The following is a 23,065-nucleotide window of genomic DNA, read 5'->3' on the forward strand; positions in this document are numbered from 1 at the left end:
ACACTGGGCAACAGCTTTAAGCTCCTCCAGATCCATGCTAGCTTTGTAACGGCATGTGCCACAGGCAGGCTGTTTACAAGTGGTGTGAAAATGTGTTTGGCTGTTTATTTTCAACAGGAGCAGGGAGCAAGGGCAATGCACTCTCCAAGGATGACATCAGACACCCACAGCCATTTGTAGCACATTTTTTCCCATCACGCACTGGCACAGAAACACAGAATGTAACGGGGCTGCAGGAACTGTGGGCTAGATACCCACAATGCATTGCTGATGCAATCGAACTTAGCAAAGGTAACGGGGAGTTAAAGTTTTCCAAACTGGGGTAAGAGGTTGAGGTGCGGGAGTAGTACAGGGCGTGAGTGCCAGCTGTGTGGCACCTACCACGAGTGGCTCCTAGTCAGCCTTGCAGTGAGGCTAAGGCAGGCTCCCTGCTCTGGCTGCCTTAGATTCCCAAAAGCAGCCACTAGCTGGAGGAGCCAGGCAGCTGTGTGGTGCCTGCGTTCCCAGGCACTGCCACTGCAGCTCCCAATGGCTGTGGGAGCTATGAACCTGGCAGTGGGGGGCAGGAAGCTGAATGAGGCACTTCCCTGATCACCCCTCGGCCCAGAGACTGCAGGAGCATACTGACAAGCCAGCATTCACAGCTCCATCCCTGCGGTGGGGGGTACCAAGGCACAGGGTTCCAGCACAGATACTTACTGCAGGCCAGATTAAATGAAGCAGTGCGCCAGATTCGGCCCACAAGATGCAGGTTTCCCATCCCTGTTCCAAACCATAGCCCACCTTCAGTGGAAACCCAACTCACGCTTTCCATAAAAGCTAAAAACGCAGTGAGCGTCTCTGAAAAAAGCTATCATGTGTCTGAAAATTTTACTCAGCTCCTCACAATCTCACTGGTGTCTAGGGCTGTACAAAACAAACTCAGGGAATACTATTCTGTTATGCTGGCTCCTTGTGACAGCACAAAATCTGAATTGGCTTCCTGTGGGAAGTTCCTTCTTGCGCTGAGGGAACATCAATACTTCAATGAACCCTCTGGCACTGAGTTAAAAACCTGAGTCAACTGACCAAGCTTGCAAGGCTAAAATTCCAGTCTAGACCAGAGACTGGCAACCTAGGCTAGTGAGTAGGCCACATGAGTGGTCCTCCATCTCAGTGAGCTTCAAGGTTGCCATAACCAGTTTCTCTTGGCATGATGCTATTGAAATAGGTTTCATCTGCACATCTGGGGAGAGGGTAAGCAAGTTTTTTCCAGACAAAAGGAACAGTTGCTGAACCAGGGTTGCTGAGCAGTCACACAGTGCATGGTTAGGTCCTGGCTGTGAGTTTCCACACAGCCAGCAGCAGCAGAGCATTTGAAGGCACTCCAGGTTATAGGATAAGTGATGACAAACTTCTTACTCAACTACTACACAGGTGTTGATAGGTACAACTCACTAGTTCATCCCAGATGATGCTGAGCACAAACTACTATCCTATCCTGGGACTAAATGCTCACAGTTCATCCGAAAAGCAATTCTTGAACCCAACTTCAAAAAATCCAACATGTGGATTAGTAACTCAGTTCACTTTCACTAGGCACCAAAAGCATATGGAACATCAGAACAACCACCACTGACACAGTCCAGGCTCCCTCTCCTGGCTTCTGTGAACAGTGCATAGCTACGTAAATAAAGGTAGACAAATACCACTTTCCAAAAGCGACCGATCAGACACTCAGATCTAGACAAACATCAAAATTATTTCATATATTCTGAAGCAGAAGATGCCCCAAAACAGAAGATGGATAAAAGGCAACATTACAGCATACCTCTTTATTTCTTTTGTCAATCTCTCAGTGTCTTGAGCAAGCGGTTTTACATCATTAACTGGTGTAGGAGCCAAGGATGCATCCTCAGGAACAGATGTGACAGGGTTCTCAACTTCTTTGCAGTTACCCAGCTGGGAAGTGCTGCAAAACAATTCAATAATTATAAATAACAACCTCTGCAAATGTAATCAATGCCAAGAAGTTTTCAGCAACATTTGCAAATTACCCTTGAGACACTAGCACACAGTCAGACGGATTTGTTACGAGTCTGCTGTGTTCCATTTTCCTACATATAGAGCCCGGAATAAATAGCTACTAACTAGCTACTTGGCAGTTTTGCTGAGTAGTGTCTTTCTCCAAGGATCTCAAAGCACCCCTCAAATCATAGTTCCTGTCCCAGCATACCCAAGGGGTTGAGAGCGTAGCAACTTGTTATTTCCTCTGCTAAAAACAATAGCAAAGTTGTCTTACTTGGACCATTAAATATAAAGTAAAATAAATGAATTATCACTATAAAAACATTATGGTTAAAAATCAGGAGGACTGTTTTAATACCAAGCAATTGCAACATGTTGCTAAGTCTCACAGCATTAAGTTTAGAGTACATGTGAGATTTCAGGTCCTGAATTTTGGAAACGGTAAATATGTTTTCGTAAAGCCAAAAGGGATATTTCAACGATGGTGTCAGCAAGAAAGCCATTTTGGGAAAGGGTGCCCTCTCCTGGCTGTATCAGCAAAAACACTGGCCAAAAGTTACTGTTACGGTTTTGTTGGCACATATTCACTGATTTTTGTTTTTTAACTGATGAGATATGGAATAACGTACAGTGAAAATGACAAAGAGCACATGACAACAGGAAAGACAGGCATCAAACCACAGACAAAACATGACTTTTGTCAACATTCCATTTTCAAACATTTTCAGAACAAGACTGTGGAGTTACAACAGTGAACAACTTTGTAGAAGTGTTATGATAATGGAGCCAATCTTTGTCCAGTTTTCCATATTTTTAAAAAATTATATTTTTTTGGATGTACAGCAGTAGTTCTTAAAACTGTGGGGTGAACATTCTAAGTGGCACAGCAGGGACCAGGCCAGGCCCTTGGCAGGTGGGGGAGAGAACACCTCCCAGAGTCCTACTTCCAGCTCTTGGCCCTGTACCTGTCCCCTCTCCCAGGCTTGCCCCCCCCCACCCCCCAAGTCATGGCCCACCTGCAGCTGCACACTATCAAGAAACGTCCACAAGGTACCAGCATGCTGATTACTAGAGCCCTGCCTGGATAAAAAATTTGTATCTGCATCTGATATATAAAAATCATCCATAGATATCTGCATTCATGCGCACAAGTAGTCATAGATATAAAACAGATGTTTGCTGATTTTCAGGGCTCTACTGGTAGGTGGAGCAATCTGGCAACAGATGTCTCAATTTTGCAATTTACAAAACTCAGGGAAGGAGACAGGCAGTGAAATACACATAGCAGGTTCAGTTAACAAGCAAGAAGATCATGATTTGATATTCAAATGCATCTGCAGCTTCATAAAAGCAAAACCATTAATTAGGTGCAAAAATTATAAAGAAAGGTGTCTGGCTTTAAAAAATGAATAGCAATACAACAAGCCATAACAGGCACCATAAATAAAACCTTCTGCCTTCTTTGCTCATAGGCTTCTTTCTGCAACATGCTGTGCTATCCTGAGCCATCCTGTGTTCCCAGAAATTGCTGCTCACATCCATCTGTTAATAATTTTAACCTTGTCATAACCACAAACTCCTTCTGCCTTTGTCTACACATGATTACTCTAATGATGGAAAAAACTAAACTCCACAAGATTTTTATAAGTAATTATGGGTCTTGGAGGAAAACAACTACTGTGAAATAACAAATACTGGTACAGATCAAAGTAAACCAGGTTATCGTTAAGTGACAGAAACAAAGTCAGAGTCTCCTTGGCAATGACACACATCATTTCACACTAGTATCTTCAGAGCAGAGCATGCTTTTGTGGCTTATAAGACTTTACTGTCCTGTGTGTGTGGGTGTGTGGGTGTAAAAATGGGGAGAACTACATAAATAAGTGGGTTTTGCATTTTATCTGGAGAGGGATGAGATCTGTGGTCACTTTGATCTCTACCGGGAGTAAGTTCCACTATTTTGAGCAAACTGTTGCAAAAGCAATGTCTTGTGAACTCAGGAATCTTACCCTTCAAAGGAATAGTTTCAGCATTCAATGCCACGAGCCACATATGGCTATTTGGCCAATTGAGTGTGGCTAGTTTGCTTGAACAATAAATATATTTTCAGAGCAATGTGGCTACTTTCAGAACTGATTGGACAATACAGCTATAGAGGAACACTGGGGGAAGTCACAGTTTCAGAAAGGGGATGCCTGACAGACCACAATGAATGGTTTGGTTTCAGTTCTAATCTTTAACAGTCGAGTCAGTATCATTGACCACTTATGGAAAGTATCCTAAGCAGTCCAACAGATTAGAATTATAGTTTTTTATGGGTTTCCAGTACTCACCATAGACAGGAATTGAGCCATTCCCCTTAATAAGCCCTTTATTTTGAGATATTGAGGAACACTTGAATTATTGACTGGGTTGACTACTGACCGGGTTGAGCAACAAATTCTTCCTTTTCTTCTGGATAAATATGGACATCCAGCATTCTGAAAACTTACGCCGCATCCCCAAATTTAGCTACAGTGTCCTGGAACACAAGAGCTCTTATTCCCCAAAGTATTATCCCCCTCCTTGCTAAAATGTTGAAAGCTGTTTAAGTCAGACTTAATTACCTAAAGTTCCTACAGTTCTCTGGCCACACACAAGCTGTGAACATTAATTGTCTTCCATGAAACTAATGAATTCTCTCTCCTTTATTTCTCTCTCTCTCTCTTATCCCTCCTGAAGCCACTGACCGGAATAGTAAGGCATCCCAATATGTTCAGACCTGTCACATTTTGAAATAAACAAGCTATTTCCTTTTTCGTATACTATTTTTTCCCGTAGCTAAAAACTGCCTTTGTCCTTTTATAGTCATAATGTCAAATATATACAGCAGCCAGTACGTCTGTATAGGTTCATACCAAAACTAGAGGAAAATGTGAAAAGTGAAGAGAAAACTGCCAAAAATAAGTGGCCCTCAAACATGTTATGAGCACAAACAGAGCATCACAAAAAGGAAACAAATGCACAAGGTGACTAATGAAGACAGGAACACATCAAATACACATAAGATTTATGAAATGTTTTTAAATAAACATACATCCTCCAAATTCTGCAAAAATATTCTGAAATAAAGGCACACCGCTGACCGCTTAAGACATTACCTTCCCTTTCTCAGATGCATACTTTTTGATTCCCTCCCACCAGCTTTCCTTTAAGTTTGTTCATAAAAGGGAAACATTTACAATGGAAATGTATTTTGTCTACTGTCCTTTCTAATGTGTGTAGCAAAATGAAACTAGCCACCAACACTGGATTTATTGTAGGGATGATTTTCTTGGTATAGACTAGGGGTAGGGAACCCCTGACCCCTCACCTGTACTTAGATCCATCCCTTCCACACCCTTACCCCAAACCCTCCTTCACCTCCTCCTGCCCAGGCCCGCCCCACTCCTATATAACCCTCCTGCCTAGACCCCCACATGCAGCCCACTCCTGCCCAGACTGCCCACTTCCACCCCACTCCTGCACTCTCCCTCCCATCCAGACCAGCCCAATTCCCAGCTCACTCCTGCACACTCCTTCCCTCACCCCACACCTCCAGCCCACTTCCTAGCAGCTCCCTCCCACACTGAACTCTTCATTCCCCTTGCACACCAGCTGCAGAGCCTAGAGGAGCCCCCAAAATGTACTAGCTCTGGCTCCCCACTAGTCTCTGGGACTGGTGTGTGCATGGAATGGCCTTTTTTGTTTTTTCTGTTGGGGACCACATCAGTGAGGGGCGGTCTTGGGTTGTAACTTTTTTTGCAATTCTCATTTGTGTGGCCCTTGAATGATCTGTCTATGAGTCGGTGGCCCTCGACTCAGGAAAGGTTCCCCAGCCCTGGTACAGATGACAACGTGGGCAATGACGGTTAAAAACACTTCACATCTAGAGAGCTTTTGGGATTTTCAAAGTATTGTATAGAACAGGGCTAAATTCCCATGATGACCCTGTGTGACTGGTAATTATATTGGGCTCAGCTCACCAGTTGTGTAAATGATGCCAGAATGATTTAGATGGAGACCAGATATGGGGCATGGAAGTGGGATGAAGTGTTACTATGTGGGCAGCCAATCCACTGCTTGTCTAACTTGGTGAACCACCCATAGTTGGGTTCAGGCCAGAGCGAATGTGGTCATAGCAAACAAGACATCTCTCCGATTGCCAGCTCTCACACTCAGACAGTTCAGGGTGACTAAACTCAAGGTATATCTACATTGGAGCTAAGTGCAAGCCTCCCAGCCAGGGCATACATACCTGCACTACCTTCACTCAAGCTACCAAGTAAAATACAAGAGGGTAGACATTGTGGAATGGGCAGTAGCTCAGGTTAGCCATGGAAACGTGGATCCAGGGAGTCTTGGACTTGCATCACAAGCTGGACACCCATGCTGCAATATCCACACTGCTGTATTTAGCAAGCTAACGTGAGTGCAGCTGGTGCAGACGTACTTTCAGCATCTAAGTAAAACAGGTAAAACCCAACCTGCCAGTCTGACCCTGGTGCAACTTTGACTTTCAGGCAGCATCTGCATCAGCTTATATCCCCAAATGTGCAGTGCCTACATTAGACTTCAAGAGTCATTACACAGACATGATTTTAGTATAAAACTATTTTCTTCTCAAAGCAGCCTGGCAGCCTGCCCACTAGGCCTTGCTAAGATACCACCAGAGACATCACCTGTCTATTGTATCTCCCAGAGCTTTTATAAGCTTCTGCCTGCACAGTCACTAGCCCACAGAGCCGAGGCTGTCAGCAAATAAACATTTCTAAACTCTGAGGGTTTTTTTTAAAAAATAATAATAATAATAATAATAATAGTTTTGAACAAAACTTCACAACCACCTGTGTTGCTAGATTCCCCTGTTTCTGCCCAGCTTGTGTAACCACCACCAGGCAGACTCAAACCTGGGACCTCTGCAGCTTAGAGTGGGTGAGCAAACTTTTTCCATCAGGCCCCACTTTTCATCCCTGCAATTACCAGTGTCCCCCACCCCCCCAAACTGTCTAACGTAATCCAAACCAATGGAAATTTTGGTTATGCTCTTATTAAAAAAAAAACAAACCATTTGGGCATGTGTAAGAGAATAACTATGTAGAATGTATATAAATGTGAATACACATACATATAAACAGTAACATATTTCAATACTTTTAATGAGATGAATGAGTGAGACCCAGCAGCTCATTGTGCTTCATCCCCTTCACTAAATTTCATGCTCCCCTGATTGGGCCTTCCCCCACACTTCACTCTTCCCTGTTCTACAGTTTAAGGTAAGAGCCAGCTAGCTCTCAGCTAAGGCTGCAAAGGAGACTCATCCTTTCTCTCTGTAAAAGGTCTAGGTGCCACTACATGGGAAGTGAACCACACCCAGTAGGTTTGTGGATTACACTTGCAGTGAGGTATAATCCCCCAGAGGCCTTTGCTGTGTGAGTATATTATGCAGTTAGGCCATATCCACTTCTCCATGTAACAGTGCTGCCCTTAGTGTATTGTAATTCCTCCCTCACAGATTAGCATCACTCCCACTTCATGCCCTCACGGTTGCCCGATTCACATGCAGAGTCACACCAGGAACTCAGTCTGACACAACATCCCTGACTAACATCCCTACTTTGCAGATGAGAAACCTGATATTGGAGAGATTAACTGAGCTTTCCTAGTTGATAGGGCTGAGCTCCACTATTTCACTTGCCTTTTCATATTTTTAAATACTTACTGTGGATTTTGTCTCCATTCTTCTTCCCTTGCACAGCTTAAGCAACTGGGCTGGGTGCTGGGAAACACCAAGTGGGGAAGAAGCTTTCCTCCTCCAGTGGAGGAACAATAATAGCTCAGGTCTGCAGCAGCTACGCCAATTTAATGGCTAAGGAAAAAGCTCTCAGTAGGTAGAAAAGACAAGAGGATCTTCATAGAATCCCTTGTTCCATCTCTCTAGGCTTTGTACCACACAGGGAATGTCCCTGGACTCTACAGCCCTCTCCACAGCCTCTCCAAATTCTTTCCCTCCCTACGTATAGTGGCAGTGCTGCTACAAAGACCTCTGCACTTTCACAGCGGGGGCAGGTTTGCTCTTGGATTAGTGAAATACGGCCAACATATTTTCTGGTGCAGCGTGTTTATGGGGACTGGGTGAGGAGGGGGGAGAGAAAAGCTGTTTTATGTCTGAAATAGAAAGAGGTTGGCAGAGCAGTTAGTGAACTCATTACCTATTTAGTGTTAGAACACTATTCTATGGATCTGGCAAATAAAACCCACTTACATGTACCAGACCATGTGGTGCTCCACTGATCAGTATGTTATCACCGGAGGAGGGTGGGGGAGAAAGCTGTCCTCAAGGACCAAAACAAAAATATAATTTCTTGACAGGACAGATGGAGGGACAGTATCTGATCTCCTATTACACACTGCCATCTGGAAGACATTAAGCTCAAACTGACCCCTACCTTTTATGCTTCATTATTTTTCCTGTCAAAGTGCACTCTATCTGAATTACAAGACATCCCTTATGGGTAAACACTCACATGGAGTAATAAGCAACTAGATATAAGTAACTAAATATGTTCCAAAAAGGTTCTTTGCAATTTGATTTTATTGCTGCTCAAGTGGAATTGCAATGAGCCATCTGTCTTGCAGTGCACTAAGTTTTGAACAGAATAACGAGGGACAGGAAGTAGATATACTGCCTAAACGCACTGAATTTTTTTTTTCAAAGTAATATCATAAAAGCAACTGTGGAATAATTTTGTACAAACTGCTGTAAAAGCAGCAGCAGTAACACAGCCATGTTAGGCCACATAAGCAAGCATAATTTATGCATACCAGAAGGGGTGGGAAGGGGAGACTTCATTAATTGATAAACATTTCACTGCATTGGTTTAAACATCCTCCTAGGACAAGGAGCACCTGATTTTACATACACAAGTTTTCAGATCCAGTGTAATGCCGCTAAACAGAATAGTACTGTTTGTTTTATAGCAGTGTGACATTTGTACTCCTGGTAGACATACCTTCGGTCTGCCTGTTTGAAATGGAACCTTAAAAAGGGGGTTCTAACCACATTGGCTACATCTACATTAGAAGCATATGGCTACAGAAATTACAGTCAGGCTGTGTCTTTCGAAAGAGGCATGCAAATGAGGGAAATTGATAATGTAAATGAGGTAGAGATTTACATATCTGGCACCTCCTTTGCATATTCTTATCTCAAAATAGCTTCTTTTGAAAGAAGAAAACCATTGCAGACACTGCTCTTTCGAAAGTAAGCCCCATCTTCGAAAGAATCCTTCTTCCCATAAAAATCCCATTCTCAATTCCCCTCATTTGCATGCCTCTTTCAAAAGAGGAATGCAAGTGTAGACACAGCCTCAGAACAGATGTTCTGACAAAACGTCCGTCAACAGATCCTGTCTACACACAAAAACGGATTGATCTTTTCACCCACTCTTTTGTCAAAATGGCCCCTGAAGCATCTACACAGCTTTTTAGTCAACAGTTTCTATCTACAAAATGCATTTTGTGTGCAGATGCTCCAAAAGTTTCATCTACAAAACTCTCTAGTTTAGATACAGTCAAAGAGTTTAGGTGCTCTTACTCTAGGGGGCATATGGTGACAGTCGCAGAAGTTATACCACATCTATAGCCATGACACTGGCAAGTGTCCAGGCACGGCAAATACACTGTTCGCAAATAGCAGGAAATGATAGTTGCCAGGGATAATAGAAAGACAAGTTTAAAGAAGACAAACAGGCTTAGATTTCTAAACTCATCATTGCTCTTATTTTCTCTTCTTACCACTCACAACAACAGCCAACCTGTGCAGTGGCAACATTCATTTTATTAAAGTTCTCTGGCTACAGGTATACTCTAATTGTTCAGCATATTAATTACCTGCCTTTTATTCCACTTTAACAAATTATTTGGATTTTTAGTTTCATGCTAAATTCTTCTATCTTGAACTGCCATTTTGTTACCTCCTGAAACAGTATGTGGCCATTCACTAATATCCTTGCACCTTCCACAGGGATAAATAAGTAAGTCTACCTCTGATCCCTTCACACTGTACTCCTCGGCAGAAAATTTGCACAGCTACCCACCACAGATAAAGATAACCACAAATAATTACAGTAATAAATAATAATGCTTTTATTAAGTTGCATTAAAGAAGAAACATTTTGGCAATAACTTCTGGGAAGAAATGAGAAAAACCAATCTAACACCAAAAAAATAATACCCGCACCATGTCTTTTTTTAGATACAGTTCAGCTTAAATTTAGCATCTGTGGGAGGAAGACATACATACCTCTGACCTGGGGGAGTTTTCAGGAAACTAATAATGAAGATACCAAAGAAGACTGCTCTTTCTGAACGCCTTCTAAAATAAGAGCCAGCTGGCACTGTAGATCTGTCTGATTGTATCTGTAGGAGCACAGCTAAATCTCTAACCCATGATTTCCCAAACTGTGGGGCGTGAAGAAATTCCAGGGAGAGCACGAGGCAACCCAGAATTCCCTCATCCTTCTCCCAACCCCAAGAAAGAGCTGGCCCTTGCTTCCAGCTCTCAGCCCTTGCCATTTCACGTGGGCAGCATGGTGTAGCCGCTATAAAAAGCGGGCAGCTTGCGAAGGCCCACGTGGACCTGCCTCCTGCAAAGGTGAGTGAATGTGGGTTGTGGGGAGGAAGAAGGGGTTACATGGGGACTGGCAGTGCTTGGCTTTGGGGGAGAGGAGGGGCTCAGGTGGGCAGCTCACGGGAGGCTGGGGTGGCTGGCCTGCAGCTTGGGCAGCTGGCCCTGGTAGCGCCCGGACTTGGGTGGGGAGCTTGAGTGGCTGACCCCAGCAGCACAGGGCTCAGGTGGGGAGCTAGGGCAGCTGGCCCTGGCAGCTCGGGTGGCTGGCCTACAGCCGGTGGGTGGGCAGCTGGCCCTGGGAGCCTGGGGCTTGGGCAGGCAGCTTGGCTGGTTGGCCCCGGGAGCGCGGGGGGCTCAGGCAGGCGGCTGGCCCGTGGCTGGGTGGTTGGCCCAGGCAGCACAGGAGCTTTTGTAGGCAGTTGGCCCCAGCAGCATGGGGGCCCGGACGGCTGGCCTGTGGCTGTGCCAAGCACCTACAAGGTGAGGCCTGTGCTGTTAGCCTGCATGATCCATAGTCAGTCTCCTGGGATTTTCCATCTTATGAAGAAAATGCAGCAGCATCTTTCACATTAAATTCATTTGTTTCTGCTGTTTCTGATGTTAAATTATATTTTTATTAAATTTGGGGTCCAAGAAGAACTATTCGTGCTTATTTTTAAATATTTTTATGTCAATATTTTGTGTTCATTTTAAATTACAAATTGAATTTTTTGTTAAAGTGGGGGCTGGATGATAGTAGAGAAGAGGTGGGGGGAGCGTGATGGTTTCTCAAAAATCAAAAGCGGTGGGGATGCTGAAAAGTTTGCGAACCACTGCTCTAACCAACGGCAGCACAGTCTTTTGTGTAATTTAGATGGTCTCTGAACACAGGCTGTAGAGCAGGGGACTCAGACTCAGTTTAGTTTAGGGCCAGTCCCAGTCCTCAAATCCTCCTCATTGGTCAGCAGGCACCCCTCTCTGGCCAGACTCTGGGGGAAGGGTTCTCCGCTCATTTCCCAGCACAGTTTGCTGCCCCATGCACTCACCCCCCAGCCCCTGCCCCACACACAATGTGGGACCCGCATGAATCTCCCAGCTCTGACTGCTGTCCTTGGCAATTTAGCACCCGCTCCCCACAGAAGCCTCCGGCACCATCACTGATAATGCAACAGAGCTAGAGCAGCTTCTGGATGCTAGCTCTATGTCACTGTTGAAACATCTCTGTGTCCTGGGGGAGGGGTGTTCAGAGCCATCCTGTCCATAGGGTGGCTGCCCCAGCTGTCCTATGACTGGAATGGTCCCTCATGTTCGGGTTAGCCTGTGGAGCTGTGCGTGGGCTGAGGCTAGCCGCAGGGGTCAGTTCCCCCCTCCCCACCCACACACACATGGCAGCAGCAGAAGCCACAGGGAAGTAGAGCTAGGGAATAGCCTCTTCTTCTCCACCACCGTCCTTCCAGCCAACTTGTGCTGGGGCAGCAGCACTCTGCTTTCTGCCACTGCGGTGATGTGGAGTGACTGGGCTGGCCTGGCAGATGGTGGTGGAGCAGGGCAGAGGCTGCTGCATTGCTGTGCTTATCTGTAGCTTCTGCCACCATGGTGGCCACAGGGGCAGGGGAGGGGAGCTGACCCCTGAAGCCATCCTGCGCCAGGCCACCTAGTAATCTCAGAGGCCCTGTTCATCTGGGGAGGAGACTTGAGAGAAGAGATGCAATGGCTGAGAGGGGAAGACGGCAGACCAGGGACTGGAAGAGGCAGGGTGGAGGTGGAGCACTTGGTGGGGAAGGGTACAGACATCCCCCCAGGGCTTCAAGGACTAATGTGCCAGCAATCACGTGCAGGCTGGACTGTGGAATAGCTGGTACTGCAGATGGCCCGGCAGCAAAGAGTTGGAGACCCCTGCTGTAGAGGCTGCTGAAACTGCTGGCTTAACCCTTTCTCATTCCTCTGGGTAGTAACCGAGAGGTGGCTGTGTTAGTCTGTATTCTACCAAACAAACCAGCAGTCATGTAGCACCTTGAACGCTAACAAAATGATTGATTCGGTGATGAGCTTTCGTGGGACAGGAGAAAGTGGGTCTGTCCCATGAAAACGCAGCACCTAATAAATCATGTTGTTAGTCTTTAAGTGCGACATGGCTGCTGGTTTGTTTCATTCCTTTGGGTCAGAAAGAAGCTCACAGCTTCAACTCATTAACAGTTCATTGTCTTTCTAACATACTCTTTATGCGTGGAAATTCAGGATCATAACAGAAAAGACTACGAAAACAATAAGACGTGTTGCACCTTATAGACTAACAGATATTCTGGAGCATAAGCTTTCGTGGGCAAAGACCTGCTTCATCAGATGCATCTGATGAAGTGGGTGTTTGCCCATGAAAGCTTATGCTGGTCTGAAGAAGTGGGTCTGTCCCACGAAAGCTCACCTAATAAATTATTTTGTTAGTTTTTAAAATGCAACTTGACTGCTTTTTTGTTCCAAAATATCTGTTAGTCTATAAGGTGCCACAGGTCTTGTTGTTCTCAAAGATACAGACTAACCCGGCTACCTCTCTGATACTGGTCACCAGAGAAGTCTACATAATCAGTAAACAAGTAAAAGGAGCCATCAATGAAATCTGCATATTAATTAAAACCTTTCAGTGACAGAAAGAAATCACTCACTCCTCATCCTTATCTCCCAAAAAACTGTCTGCTAGTCACACACAAGCTAATCAGAAGAGCACTCTGTTCTGCCATCAGAGAGGCCACTCTCTCAACAAAACAGACACCCAGAAGCACAGCAGACAGGGCTGCCCATTGTCCTGCATGCCCTGTCTGTTCAATGAAGGACCTCCAGAGAGTCCCCATAGAAATTTGTCACCAGAACCTGCCAATAAAAGGCATTGTTCCTAATCTGGTAGAGGTAGAAGATTGTCAGTGGAAACGCGGACTCTTGTCAACAAAACGTATTTTGTGTGTGGACGTTCCGCCAGTTTTGTCAACAAAACCAGGGTTTTGTCAGCAAAACTCACCAGTGTAGCCATAGCCCCAGTGATTTACAAGCCAGGGTCATACTTTACATCAAAAGCAAGGCAGATTATGTCGATTTAACTAGGTAAAGGGCTTTTCTACACTGGGGTGGCGGTTGCAGATATCCCCTTTTATTTTCCTCAAAAAAAACAAAACCAAAAACCCCTTGCATCCACACTACAAAGCTTGTTATTCTGCAACAACAGGGTGTTTAACTCAAAATAGTAACTCCACCAAAATGAATGACTTTTGCCATCCCACACCTTTCAATTTTGAAATTGATGCAGTGTGTACTAAGCAGACGTAGTTATGACTTAATTGGCTTCCAGGGAGGCATCCCATTATTGCTCTTATTTCAAAACTGGACCTTCTAATGTGAATGCTCCATTTTACAATGCTCCTGCAGTGTCAACGCTCTTTTCTAACATCAAAATAAGTTATTTCTGAAAACCCTGCAGTGTAGACATAGCCAAATATTTCATTGCTGCTGAAGAACTCCTCCACTGCACTAGCTTAACCCCACCCTCACGAGGTGTCGAAACAAAAATCAATGTAGTTAGGCAAATGCAGAGCAGGACAGACGCAGTATTGCTCCCATGAATTTTTGCTGGCTCTTAGAAGCCATCCCACAATGAATCACTCCCATAGATCAATCAGTAACAGAGAGAAAGCCGTGCTAGTTTATATACTATCAAAACAATCTTGACTTGTCCACCTTGATTACTGTTTTTTGGTTCTCTGTGCCTTAAATATTGAGTCTGTTCTGGTATGGCTATGGTCTGAAGAAGTGGGTCTGCCCCTTGAAAACTCACCTAATAAATTATTTTGTTAGTCTTTAAAGTGCTACTTGACTGCTTTTTTGTTTTGGTAGTTCAATCAGTGCAAGCATGCCTGGTGAGGGCACACACCGCCAACACAAGAAGCAAAGCGAGGTCATGCACAAATATTGTACTTATTACAGCGGCTGGATTCTGATGTAAATTAGGTCAACTCAATTTTGAAGCGTAGGCACACCCTTAGCCCAATTTTCAAACTTACTAGGCCAGTTAGAGCCTAAAATTCGTTGTCTCTAGGTTCCTTAGGGCCTATGTTACTTTTGAAAATGACTTAGATGATTACATCAAAACAAAAAGGCAGCCCAGTAGCACTTTAAAGACTAACAAAATAATTTATTAGGTGGTGTGAGCTTTCATGGGACAGACCACTTCTTCAGACCATAGCCATGCCAGAACAGAAACTTAACCTTAAAACTTATCTACTGCCAAAAGTTTAAAAAACCCATTTCTCGTCCTCCTTTCTTGAAAATACAACTGCAAACAATATAGGTAAGAGCAACAGTAATGTGCTCACATCATTTAAAAAGCAGCATATAATAAAACCTAGAATTTTCAATCCACACAAGGTAACTAACTTTGTTAATATTCAAAATTGCCAGCTTCTTTGCTGGAATGATTCTGATATTAAGAGACACCTAAACGTGAAAGAGCAACTCAACCTTCCACTGACAAAAAGGTGACAGAGAAGTAGCCATGTTAGTCTGTACTCCAACAAAACAACGAAGCAGAAATGTAGCACTTTAAAGACTAACAAAATGATTTATTCGGTGATGAAGTGGGTCTCTCCCACAAAAGCTCATCACCAAATAAATAATTTGTTAGTCTTTAAAGTGCTAAATTCCTGCTCCTTTGTTTTGACAAAAAGGCGTAAATCAATAAATTGTCGTAAGATGTGCCCCAGGGAGACTCACTCCCCCAGGGAAGGGATATGCCACCTTCCTCCTTACAAACTCTGTTTGAGAGCAGCTTTAAATTCTGTCAAAGATTCTACAGGAGCTTGAGTTACAGGCTTCTCTAAAAAAGCAGTGAATCAGCATTTTTGGCTGCAAAAGACAAACCACTATCTCAAAACCAGTGCCACTCACTTATTAGCTAATATCCTCCATGAGGCAAGGAAGTATGCAGTTGCTTCCCACCACCAAGTACTATTAAACTGGTACCCCTATATCCCAGATGGCTGCTGGGGCTAGATGTGGGAATGATATTTTTTAGAGATGCAATCTTTTTATCTTCAACACACTAATGAAATATATTTAAAGCAAATTTTTAAATTAAAGTGATGTAGACTAACAGTTTCTGAATTTACTAACAGTATATAGGTGGGACTGGCAAATGGTTGCATTATCACTTGAATGGCTCTTTTGCAGGTTCAGTGTTCTGCGAATCAGTCTGACAGGATTTTTAACTTTTAAGTTAACGAGGAACAGAGAGATAGCTGTGTTAGTCTATATTCTGTCAAAACAAAACAACAGTCAAGTAGCACTTTAAAGACTAGCAAAATGATGTATTGGGTGATGCGGTTTTGTGGGGCAGACCCACTTCTTCGGATCGCGGACATGCCAGAGCAGACTCAGTGTTTGAGGCAAAGAGAACCAAGGATTGTTATCGGCATTGACAAATCAGAAAAATTGTAATCAAGGCGGGTAAATCAGAAGAGAAGACTCTCTTCCCCCCACCCCCACAGCCTCACTGCTCTTCTGATTTGTTGACCTTGATAACGATTTTTGGTTGTCTGTGACTTAAATATTGAGTCTGGTCTGGTTTGTCTATGATCTGAAGAAGTGGGTCTGTCCCACGAAAGCTAATCACCTAATCAATTATTCTGTTAGTCTTTAAAGTGCTACTGGACTGCTTTTTTTCCCACCCCAAGACTGTAATGGAGCTCCTTACTATACCTTGCTGCAGTCAGCTCAGCAGCACCCAGAGCAGCAACATTTTCACAAGGCAGAGACTCAGCTTGCGGTTGTTTGGAAGAATCCGTGGAAGAAGCCAATTTTATGACATCACCTGGCACAGGAGAACTGTATAAAAGAAAAGATATGGAAAAATGGCACAGTTAGAGGCCTTTGTAGAATTACAATTGCTTTAATCTCTACATCTGGAGACACTGCTTAGCACAGGTAGTCTATAGCAACCTTATGTATATGTTTCCATGTGCATTACCTAATGCAAGGAAAGAGGTTTATTCCTTGCATAGCCCAATTGTCTTGTCCCTGTGTGTACACAGGGCTCTTTGAAGTTATCAGAACTGCTGGTGGCAGGAGAGCAGCTCTGGGCACTCCACACTTTGTTTTCTGGTCACCAACATTTACCAACATAACTGTGCCTGCCTACCACAAAGGAGCACAGAAGGGCTCCTTCTGCCTCTTGCATATCAGAGAATCATACAAATGTAAGGCTGGAAGATACTTCTAGGAACAATGCACGGGAGGTGCATGAGGGGTCACACTGACCTCTGTCCCATCCCTCCAGTCTCCCAAGTGGCACAGTCCAAGACCAATGCAAGCTAGAGCAGCTCACGCTGCTCTTGGGCCACTGCAGCTGTGCCACTGTAAGGTCTCCCATGCAGCTGCTCTATGCCAGCTGGAGAGAGCTTTCCCATTGGTATAATTAAACCACCCTCAATGAGTGGTACTAGCTATGCTGGCTAGAGAGCATTTCCTGCTGACATAGCACTGTCCACACTGGCAGTGGTGTTGATAAAAGTAATATCAGAGAGGTAGTCATGTTAGTCTGTATCTTTAAAAACAACAAGAAGTCCTATGGCACGTTATAGACTAACAGATATTTTGGAGCACAAGCTTTTATGAGCAAAGACCCACTTTGTCAGTCAGGGGCGTGGTTTTTCATACCCTTGACCAGCAAAAACTTTTGGGGTAAAAGCTCTTCTGACAAAAGTGTGAATGCAGCCATAGCATTAGTTTTAAGCTAGGCTCCTACTGCTGATCCAGTTTTATTCTCTGAAACATGGCCATGTTACCACCACTGATACGAAGTACATGCTGACTCAGCTAGAATCTAATGCCGGAAGCTGACCGTGTGGATAGATATAATTCCAAATACACCAAAAAACAAACTTCAGAAATGTTTCTCCCTCTGATAAGCTGCTAAATGAGATATTCTACAATAATAAAGTCCAGTTTAAAGGGACACCATAAGGAGCTACACTGCACTATAACAATGCAATATTTTATTGGCAATGTCCAAAAATTACCATATTAACATACTGTTATTTTCCTATTTTTAACCAAAATGTAAAGTAACATACTCATACAAGGAAAATAATTTGTAAAACCTTTTTTTAAGTCTAGGATGTCCTTACATTTGTGTCCCTTAGTGAGCAAGTGTTTTCTTCTACTTGTCATTTCCTACTGCACTCATGGCCACATTTGGAATCCACTCATGTTGAAGTAAACAGAGAAACCCTAACAACTTCAGTGGAGTCTTTCTTAATTTAACCAGAACCAATGAATGAAGAATGAATCCATTGTGCCGAGCTAAATTTCAAAGTGAGTATCTGATCTTGAGTGTCATCGCTGAGGTTGGTCAAAGGCCATGCTTTAAATCTGTGTTTTACAGTTTATTAAAAACTGAGTCTCACCCAGAAAAGTTAAAGCCAATGCACCTCTGCCACAAGCCTGCTGAATGCTTAATTTACATTTAATACATTACTGACAACAGTCGCCAACAGTCTTCTGTAGATACACAAACCATTCTCAGCATTGTCATTCTGATGTACCTTAATCTGCCATAATGTGAAGCATAAACTAAAGGGGCAAAAAGCAGATTACATTTCCATTCTCATTCAGTCATTTGCATCTTTCTGATTCTGCAAACAACAGGCAATTTATCTCCCTAGGAACAGGAAACCAAGTCTTTTCACACAGGTCGCAAACAGTACAATTGGAAACCCATTTTGAAACACAAAAGATGGTAGTGAAGCAGTTTTTACTAAGCCACTTTACTATACAACAGCCTAATAATAAAGGGAACCCAAAAAGTGTTCCATCCAGTTCCACAGCAGAAATGCTTTTTGGTCAGAGCCTAATCCACCCCTTTCAGATTACCACCACCACAAGTCCCTCAAAGTACTAAGAAGTCTTTCAGGACAACTTCATTCCCAGCACAAATTCAGGACAGGGTGACCAGTAAGGCTTCTTTCTATTCTATTGACTTGAATTCTGGGTTAACTGGAAGGAGAGCTACAAAAAATTACTTCCAAATTCTGCTTATAGCTAGCATGACTGGAATATTTTTCAAAGGAAAAATACTTCACAGTTTAACAACCAGCTGCTTAATAACAGCTGCAGCTAGCACACTATAAATTCAGCCAAAAGACGAAAGGGCTGTTTGCAATCAGTATGTCACTCGACTAAGACTTCTATCAACAAGTGTCCACAGCCTCTTGTGTTTCATAGTTTTAAGCTTAAGGTATCTGCTTGGCCTTGAGATGCATTTTCAAATCGCTGCCAGGGAGGCACAAACATAAAGTCATTAATGAGCCTCTTTGATTAAGTTGGCCCTGTTCCTGATGTGCGTTAAATATAACTGAATAAAGGATAATGATATGCATCTGTGATATTTCTTCTATTGGAGAGACTGAAGCCCTGCTTTAATTTGAAAAAAAAATCGATTTAGACACAAGTTTTATTTTTAAATGAGTAAAAGCGAGGTTTTAAGTAGTTTGCTGACGTGCTAAGGAGTGCTAGCATGGAGGAGTTGACTGAAGTATAGCTATTTTACAAAATTAGGAACAGTGTCTTGGATCAATGCACACTCTCCCTTTTGTATTCATAAGAGCTGTAGACTAAACTAGGGGTGCCCAACCTCTGACCTATGGCTGCACATGGCCCTTGAGAGTATTCAGGAAGGTCTGCCAGCTGCCTCAACCAAATACACTAATGGCCACTTCAAGAGAATTGGAGATCTATATATTTAAAAAATATAAATCCAGAACTGACATTAGGCCCACCGCTTGTTTTCGATTTCTAATGGTGGTGCACATTTACATTTGCTTCAGTGCATGTGAAATTTATTCCATGCAGAGATGAAAAATATCCGCACATGGATGGAAAAGGTTAGAGAGCGCCTTGCCAGTAGCCAATCGAAATGAGCCCAGCCCAACTACCTACCTCAACTGCTTAATGTTCCTTCTGTTTCAGTAAGTGCTTGGCTCACTCCTTCTAGGCTAGATGCAGAGTTTTAGCTTCTCTTGCTTTCTTTGGAAGTTTATTCAACCCGAGTTACCCCTGATGTTATCAAGACTGTACGGAGGGCAGAACAGCAAGATAAGCCACGGTAGTTACTGTACACTCTCCTAAATACTTTAATTCTTAGAAAAAGAAAATGACACTTTATGATCTCAGATTCCTGTTAAGATGATCAACGGGTAGGAGGGAAGAAGCCATTTCTGTGCTGGTGTCAGGAGAAGTGGGAATAGCTCTCTGATAAACAAATTAAAAATGTCAACTCACCTGCATTAAGGACAAATATTCTCCTTCCAGGACATTTAGGGGAGGTCTTTTAAATGTAACAGCAGAAGAAGGACAGCAAGAGCTGATGTTTAGAACCCAACTTATATTTACTAATTAACTAAAATGAAGCCACTGTAACAAATGGACCATTAGAACCCCTAACAAATATTTACTAGTTATTCCACTATCCCAAACATCTCCCATCTAATCCTGCATTTATCTCCCCTCAGACAGTACTGGTAGTGCCTAAAACCCTCAACCCGTTTGGGTCCCATTAAAACAGGCAAGACATAACAGGTGAATGCGACAAATAAGAGAATCAGGGTGGGGGCAGGGCAGATAGGGATGCTGGAATTATTAATTATATTTGAAAATGTTAATATGGAAAGTCACCAAACACTTATGTAGCCTTATTTTTATTACATTCAATGGCCAAAACAATTTAGCCAGAATTCTTTAGTTACATCCAAAGGCCAAATATTTGCTCTAAACATGCCTGAAAAGCTAAAATAATAACCAATTTATCATATTCAAACAATAAAAGTGTTTATAAGCATTTGATTAAGATACTTAAAAATGGGTAAAGGAGGTATGCTTAGACTCATAATGTTTGGCTCCAATGTGCTCAGGCAGATATTTGCAATGACCATTTAAAAGTTCAGTCTTTTATACTCTGCCTTGACAAACAACTGATATCATTGCCAATTATTTACTTCAGCTAAAAAACAATCAAAGACAATGGACCCTTATTTCCAGTCTTAATTCAGATAAGATTGCCAACCACTTTTCTTCCAGTGTCTTTTCTCCCCCACTTTTTGCTGTTCAAGAGTTTTCCCATTGCACTTGAATTCACACAGTCTTTAACAATGGCACATGGATTGGGGGAGAGCCATGAGGCTTATTTTAATAAACTTCTTTGTTTGATTAACGATCTGCAGTCACCTCTATTGGTTAAAGGCCTTCTTCTGAGACACTTCTCCTTATCCCATTAGTTATTCTTTGAGCCAAACATTCTATGTACTTTACTCGTTTTGGTTTTATAACTCATTATTTTCAGACTGCCTGCTACAGTGCTTGCTCGTCAAGGCCATTCTTTACAACACATATATACTTCCTTAACCAAATTCAAACTAACTTTAATCTTTTAATTTTATACTTATCCTACATGCTAACAAACATAACATGTGCTCTGACAATTTTAACAATGTTCTGGACAAGTCTTACTGAGTTTAATATCTTGGGCTCCTTCTACTAAATATCTAATTATTTATGGGTTATTGGGAGGTTGTATGTACTAGGGATATTAAGGATTAATCGGTTAACTGCTAAGCCTCCTCCTAAATGGATGAGGCTTACTGGTTCCGGTTAACTGGTATGGGCTAGAGCAGCCCCCCACCCCACTCCGCCCCACCCCTGTGGGAGTAGTCCTGTCTGTGGCAGCCCTGGGGGAGGAAGGGCCAGCTGGGGAGACTGAGGACAAGGGCTGCTCCAGCTGGACCGCAGCGCACACACACTCCTCTCACCCCGCATGGCACAGCAGGACCGGGGTTGCATTGGTCTGGCTGGTGTGCCCCTTCCCACAATGCAGTTGGGGATGCTGCGGACAGGGGCTGCTACGGTCTAGCTGTGGTGCTCCCAGACTGGGCTACTGCAGAGGTAGGCCACTCCAGCCACACTGGAGTACCCCCCCACTTATGGCAGTGCCATGGGCAGGGATGCTCCACTGGGGCCGGAAAAGCTCCAGTCCCCAGCACACTGCGAGCGGGGGTGCTCCAGCCTGTCCGGAACGGCCCCTGTCCATCCGGGCTGGAGCAACCTCCTCAGCTGCCTCCCCAACCTGTTTAGTAGGTTAAACCTAAAGTTTAATGGGTTAACCAATTAAATAGGATTTTAACATCCCTACTATGGACCTGGTGGGGGGGGTAGCTAATATGATTCCTCCAGTTATTAGTCCTTTGAAGCCACCCCCTAGAGAGATCCAAATATACTAATTCACACTGAATTCCCCAGGGCCTAACAGACAAAGAAAGGGGGTTGAGATAAATAGCCTAGTTTTACACAGGCTCAGGGCTTTTGTCCTGATGCAGAAAACTGACTACTTAGGAAGGGTTAGGAGGACACACACTGGCCAGACCCCATGTGGAGAAGGGTGTGTGAGAGCAATCTCTGGTAGGCTCAGTAAACTGCAAATAGGTTCTTTCAGGGTTTTCAATATATTTTTTCTGTAGCGTTTTAACCTTCTGGATAAAACACACTCTCTTAGGAGAACTGTGCAATAACTTAGCTCCAGCAATGACACCAGGCGGAGGAGAGGAAAGAAGTGAAGAGTGTGGCCTACTTAGGCCGTCTTGCTGGTAACAATATGGTGAAGGCAGGGAACTGTGCAGCCTCCGAATATCTCAGTCTAAAAGGAACAGAGATGTGTATATCCTCCGCCCAAGAAAGGCAACAGCTGTGGAGCCAGAAGTCTAGGAATAGGTGCCCTTGCTGAACCATGCAGGAGCAGTGCTGGTGCAGTTGCCCTAAACTGTGCCAGCTGTCCATAACATTCCTCCTATTACTCCTGTTTTCACTACCCTTCACCAGAAGCCATAATTCTTGCCGAGGTATGAACACTGGCTCCTGTGCAACTAATTCTGATGTCACAAATTTATGCAGCATTCATATGAGAAGTAAGCAGACAGAGCAGAGGAATTCTTCAAAAACAAAGATCTTCAGTCCACATATGCCTGGACCCCATGTGAATATGCAGAAGAGGGGTGGAAAGGCAGAAATGACCCTCTAGTGAGACCTTACAGTCAGTGTTCTAATCTCTTCTATCCATGAGCGGAATAAATTCTGTTATGTGCACCAAGGTATGTGTGGATGTGCACCATCTGTAGAAACACATGCTGCTGACTGCACCAGTTCTGCTAATCAACTGGGGAGCACCTAAATCTCTCCTGGACAGCTTCCCTACTGCTTCCGCTTATAGAGAACCCTGCTTATAGCACTGGACAGTAGAGGGACACAATTGTCTGCCCAAGAGCGCAACTGGTATCACCTACAACACCAGCTATCCCAAAGGAAGTCAGGTGGCAGGAGGGATAAACAGTGAAGCTGGCCAGGCTC

The 23,065-nt window shown here is 43.7% G+C and overlaps 1 protein-coding gene across 4 annotated transcripts in view; it reads right to left on the reverse strand.

Moving 5' to 3' along the window:
- The window catches only part of TACC2 (transforming acidic coiled-coil containing protein 2), a 200,898-nt gene that overhangs the window by 106,274 nt on the left and 71,559 nt on the right, over positions 1 to 23,065 (reverse strand). For all 4 annotated transcript variants that reach the window (XM_075000517.1, XM_075000515.1, XM_075000516.1 and 1 more), the window contains 2 exons: positions 16,376 to 16,501; positions 1,811 to 1,951 (listed from right to left, as the gene is read on the reverse strand). In XM_075000517.1, the coding sequence (XP_074856618.1) occupies positions 1,811 to 1,951; positions 16,376 to 16,501 (267 nt within the window). The remainder of the gene's footprint in view (positions 1 to 1,810; positions 1,952 to 16,375; positions 16,502 to 23,065) is intronic.

Source organism: Carettochelys insculpta, chromosome 7, assembly GCF_033958435.1.
Source record: "Carettochelys insculpta isolate YL-2023 chromosome 7, ASM3395843v1, whole genome shotgun sequence".
In the NCBI taxonomy this organism is placed as follows: Eukaryota; Metazoa; Chordata; order Testudines; family Carettochelyidae; genus Carettochelys; species Carettochelys insculpta.